Genomic DNA, 5,916 nt, shown 5'->3' on the forward strand with positions numbered 1-5,916 from the left:
TTTTTATACAATTTGACATTAACATAATTTGACATTGTTTTATATATTTTTTCCTTTTATATTTTTATATTTCCTTTTAAAATTGTTAGTTTGAGGACCGTGTGAGACTTTTGCTAGTCATTTTATTTTTAGTAAATTATATTCTGACAGTTTCAGCATTTGTGTGGCCTACCCAAATGTTCTTTTGGTTGGTGTTGTTCGTCGGATCATTCAGCAACAGCCGTCAGCTGAGCTGATTGTAAACTGACACATGCGTGCTGCCATCTGAACAGGTCCGCTCAAACTGCTGTGGTTCTTTCCTCAAAAGACCACTACAGAATCAACTTGCACGGTTCTCCGACATCTTTATTTGATTTTGTCTGGACTTTAAAAGAGACTATGACCTCTGAGTTTGTTTCGGCATTTCTTCTCAGAGTAGTCGGATAGGAAATGCCGGCCTCATCTAGTTATTTAAGAGATTGACGTGTAAAAGTGTTATTTTATAACCTATTTGCAAAATAAATATAATTTATCATTTATGTAGATTATGGTCTGGAATTTACACATAGACTACTTTTTATGCCAGGGGAACGCGGGCGAAGCCGCTTACAGAACCTAGCAATTTCATATTAAGTCAATCTCTTCATAGTGCCAATAGTGTAATAACTTTCAATATTAAATAGGTAACCAAGTAGTAGGTATAAATAATTTCTTTCAACAAAGTATAAAAAAATATTTTTTCTGAATATCTAGATATAAAAAGTAAGAAAATATTCTTTCATTCTTATAGAAAACAATAAAATTGCCACTTCAGAAACGAAAAATTTTTAGACGTACAAACTGAAAATTTCGCGTTTGTATAGAAAATGGAGAGAAAAGTGATGAAACAACAAACAATACATTCGTCTGTTTGTGTTATAATCAAGCGAGATATTCGCGGGAATGAAAAAATATGATACTTCACACTGCGTGGCGTCACTGTCCGCGGGTAGCGAGTTTCATTAAATAGTTATTGGTGTAGTACACCCGTATATTTTTAAAGGACAATCAGTAAATACCTAAGTAACTCACTTTTTACGTTAAAATGAAACATCAAAGTCTAGTATCGTTAATTATTATGATCGGCTTACTCACGTAAATGTTTGACGAGGAACTCGACTAGTTCCAAGCCATGCAAGAGGCTCATATTCATGCAGCATTTCGCGACACACAACGCGGCGATTGTCGCGCTGCTACTGTAATCTAGTAGCGTTAACATTAGTAACATAATACAATCTGTCACATTTAGAATTATAACTAGCACTCGAATTAGCAATAATTTGAGATAGACATACCCATCATCATCATCATCATACCAGCCACAAGACGTTCACTGCTAATACGCCTAATACGCCTCCCCTAATGACAGACATTCCTGTTATATGATTACGGTACTGTATTACTTTTTTTATAGAATAAGTGGCAAACGAACAGTCGAGTCACCTGATGGTAAGCGATCATGGCTGATTACTACTCAATTTTCTTTCTTTTTATCGTAAAGCCGCACACACATTTTCACTGCTCTTCAAAAATAAAAATAAAAAACTCAAATCATGATAAGCCGCCTACATTGCGACCACCCATCACATTTCACACCGCCGTAACTCGAAACACTGATTCTCCAAGAGCAAACGAATACATTATTTACACGCGAAAAATGGATTTAACAAACAAATCATATCACAGGATTGGATGAAATTGGCCATGTAAGCGTACCTTTACGGAGTGACGGCTATGGGTGTCAGGGGACGGGAGCACTGCCTATACCTGCTCATGTATGTATGTACAACAGGAGTTTTACATATTGACATAATTATGTTGGATTTGTGATGAGTTGTGTTAGAAATGTGTCAATAGGTAATTTGATTGTTCTAGAGACATTAATTATCAATTGCGAATTTTCGGAATCCTGCCTTTTTCAGACATAAAAATTTGACTTGGGTTACCGGGACTACGGCTCGAAAAAGAGGAATAGAAATGGAGACTGCCCCGTTCCATCCGACTAAAGTGGTTTTAGTCAGTAAGAGTCTGACACTCCCTCTCGCTTCGCTCAAGGCGGGAGAAGTCATTGGATGATTTTCGCCCCTTAAAAGAAAGAGACAAAAATTATAAAAAAACCTGTGAAAACCAAGTCTTTCTTTGATATTTGCACCTTAGTCCTTTCGTAAAACCAAATAATAATGGTTTATGTTTAAATATTTAGAAAATAATTTAGAATATTAAACATTCCAACGAACGTGAACAAAAGTAATTAATTTAACAGATCAGATAATCCGAGTTTAAGAACTGACAACAAAAAAGTGTATCTAATTAGTACGAAATACATCGAAGTTGAACAACGCCGCAAGCTGTATTGGAAATTAAGTATAAACACGTCTTTGAGAAAGGTTTACTAATAAAGATTGGAAGCAATCGCAAATTAATAAACTTCGCCTTAAGTCTAACCAGCTTTAGCTCAAACAATTATTTCAAGATGACTTCCCTTAAGCTAGGAACACAAAGGCGATGAGCAAAAATATAAACACAAAACTGCGTCTTCATAATATCGTCAAGCCTTTTATCCCTGACGGAGTAGGCAGAGGAGCATATTATGACCTGTAATGCCACTGTACAATGTACACCCACTTTTCACCATTTATTTTGTAAGTCCCATGTAATAGAAGGTGAACCTATTTCCATATATCGGGCACATTTCCAGACTTTGTGTTACTACTGAGAAATTTTCGAAAAACCGAAAAAAAGCACAAGGCCCTTATAGATTTTTGATCTTAGAATGCATAGATACATGAATGGTAGTTCAGCATGCTACTGTCTATACATAGCCTATATTAAAAAAAAATAACGTACTACATTGTACAACCGTCCTTATACTGAACTGAAACCAACCCCGTTCTTAATCTAGTAGGCTTATCCAGTCACAATGTACGCCATAGGCCGCTGCCTAGGCACGAAGGAGATAAAAAACTACAGAAAACTCTTCAAGCAATTATTATCAGAATTCCTTGGAACCTTCTTGTATTTAAGCATAGTTTTGTCTGCTGGTATCGCCCATGGGACTAATAATAATACCGTTGTGATTTCTTTGGCTAATGGTTTAATAGTAGCAAGTATAGTGCAGATGTGTGGTCATGTCTCTGGTGGTCATATAAATCCCGCTGTGACCGTTGGAGCTCTTGTATGTGGACATATAAAGCCGTTGAAAGCTGTCTGCTTTGTTGCTGTGCAAGTTTTGGGTAGCGTTGCAGGTGGGTCCTGGTTCTGACGTGTGAATATTTGTGGTTAGAATTTGTGGTGTGGAGGAAATTGTGTATTAATTTGTGTATATTTTGAAGGTGTTTAACCTCTTACTACCGCACTCAGAGACTTTTGATGATTACCTAAACTATTCCCTCACACATTAAACGCCACACTTGACTGAGGATTTGGATTCAACAGTTTTCTATTGGCAGTCAAAGACTTAATAATATTTTTGTTCCGAAAAGGACTAAGGAAAATTACTAAGGACTAGGTTAAGTAAACATTACATGACTCTGAATACGGCGTTTATTCTATAATAAACCATTCTATCTAGCATATTCTAGTAACCCAGCAATTAATAGCTACTATAATGTCGGTTTTAAACCAAAATAATTTACTACATCAGTTTTAGTGAAAATAATAAAAGAAATTTCATTATTCTGGCTTCGTTTTATCATAAGTACTGAAATTAATTGCCTCGCCTCAAATTTGATCCTACGTACGAGACGCCAGACAATAAATTAATGAGGACTTAACTTTATTTTAATTAAACTATAATTATCTTTTTATAATAAAGGACGGTGTTTTTACGTTAGTAGCCTTCAAATAGCTACCTATTTAATTACAACATTTACCTACGTAAATGTCTATACATAGCCTATATTAAAATTACCTACGTAAATGTTGTAATTGAATGGAAACGTTAGTTTTTTATTTGAATGAAAAACCGAAGACTTAAATCATAATATATATTTTCAAAAAGGTTCTATAAAATTATTAATTACAGTAATAGCACGTAATAGATCTAATACAATTACAAATACCATCGTGAATGATAAGTATTTTTAAGACAACACTAAACAGAAAATATAATATCCTAAGTAAAAATTTAAATGTTGGAGTGCCAAGCTTCGGCTCAACCGGAGTGATACCACGGCCTCATGGCAAACCGGTGTGAGACAACGCTTGTGTTGTGTTCAGTTGTGTCAGTGAGATTACCGGAGGCCCAATCACCCCCATTCCCAATCTTCCCAATCTCCTATTTCCCAACAACCCTTAAATTCCTAACCCCCAGAAGGCCGGCAACACACTTGTAACACCTGTGCTGTTTTGAGTATCTATGAGCGGCGGCGATTGCTGGCAAGCTGCTAGACTATCCGGTGACGCGTATACACATTTAACGGCTTATACCATAAAAAAATCACTAATCAACTCAATTTCTCCACACCTCCAGGTTCAGCAGTGGCATACTTAGTGTCAGCAGCCAAAATCAAAGGGAACCTCGGAGCCACACTCCCTTACCCCGACACCAGATACGACCAGGCCTTCGCACTGGAGTTCCTGATGACGTTTCTTCTTGTGTCTGTCGTCTTAAGTGTACTAGACGCCAAAAGAGGATCTAGGGGTCTTGGGTCCTCGCCTCTAGCCATCGGCATGTGCATCACAGGCTGTTATTGTGCAAGTATACCCTACACCTTCTCCCTAAACCCTGTCCGGTCTTTAGGACCAGCAGTGCTGATGGGGATCTATGATGCCATTTGGGTCTATTGGACTGGACCCCTTTTAGGTGGCCTTGTAGCCGGGATTGTGTACAAATTCTTTCTTGGAGTATCACACTATGAATATGATTTGAGAAATCGTTCCTTTTAATAAATATGGTTGTTTCATTTGGTGTTTGGTTGTAATATCCTGTCAGTATTTTTTTTTTGACTGCACGGTTGGTGCGGTGGCTGGGCAACTGGCCGCCGCGCAACAGGTTGCGGGTTCGATTCCCGCACGGAGTAACTTTGTGTGATCCACAAATTGTTGTTTCGGCTCTGGGCGTCATGTGTGTGTGAACTTGTATGTTTGTAAACGCACACAAGACACAGGAGAAAATCCTAGTGTGGGGCAACGTTTTAAAAAAAACTAAAACACGTGGTTTATATTCGTACCTAGAGAATTTTTAAACAGACATGGTCACTAACACTAACATTGGAACTTAAGACGGGACATATACCATGTTTATTTAGAGTTCATCCGTGATCATGGCGCTTGCAACAGTGCCGAAATATCGGAAACTCATAGACATAAATAAATATGGTAAATATCCCGTCTTAAGTTCTAATGTTAGTACCTAGAGAAGTTCAGGAATTTAAAGTTTCATGTTAAGACTTTATCACTAAGCGATAGTAAGGACCAATTTCTCCACGAACATAAAATTAACGGGAGAATTTGCCTAATTTTTCACAGATTCATATCACAGTGTCAAGATTAACTTTATGGACTGGGTTTTTCTTTTTTAATTCGAGCCACTAAACGTTATCTATTTGAGATAAGTAAAATAAATGGACTTCGTGTTCCAAGGTTGTGGAAGGGGTTGTGGTCGCGAACTGGTGACCAATCCATCTTGTTGGTAAACCTACGCGTGTCATGGATCCCTTACATAGGGCTTCTGGGAAAGCACTATGTTTGCTGAGTAAATATAGGGATAGGTACTGTTATAAGATATCATGTCTATTAGCTTCCTATTTTCTTGATAGAATGCTTTTGTTTTGGTGTTTATTTAACTCTGTTTTTCGTAAATTTCTCAGAAGTAAGAAGTCTGGAATTGTGCTCAGTATATGGCAATAGGCTCAACCCCTATTACATAGGACTTATAATACAAGTGATGAAATGTGA

General features: G+C 37.2%; 1 protein-coding gene across 1 annotated transcript; it reads left to right on the forward strand.

Annotated features, from left to right (window-relative positions):
- Positions 1 to 2,936: 2,936 nt before the first annotated feature.
- Positions 2,937 to 4,922, forward strand: LOC118267712 (aquaporin AQPAn.G-like). Its single transcript, XM_035581849.2, has 2 exons — positions 2,937 to 3,263; positions 4,490 to 4,922. Exons 1-2 carry the CDS (start codon positions 2,939 to 2,941, stop codon positions 4,903 to 4,905), a joined length of 741 nt encoding a protein of 246 aa, XP_035437742.2. The 5' UTR covers positions 2,937 to 2,938; the 3' UTR covers positions 4,906 to 4,922.
- Positions 4,923 to 5,916: the final 994 nt, after the last annotated feature.

Source organism: Spodoptera frugiperda, chromosome 6 (genome assembly GCF_023101765.2).
Source record: "Spodoptera frugiperda isolate SF20-4 chromosome 6, AGI-APGP_CSIRO_Sfru_2.0, whole genome shotgun sequence".
NCBI lineage: Eukaryota > Metazoa > Arthropoda > Insecta > Lepidoptera > Noctuidae > Spodoptera > Spodoptera frugiperda.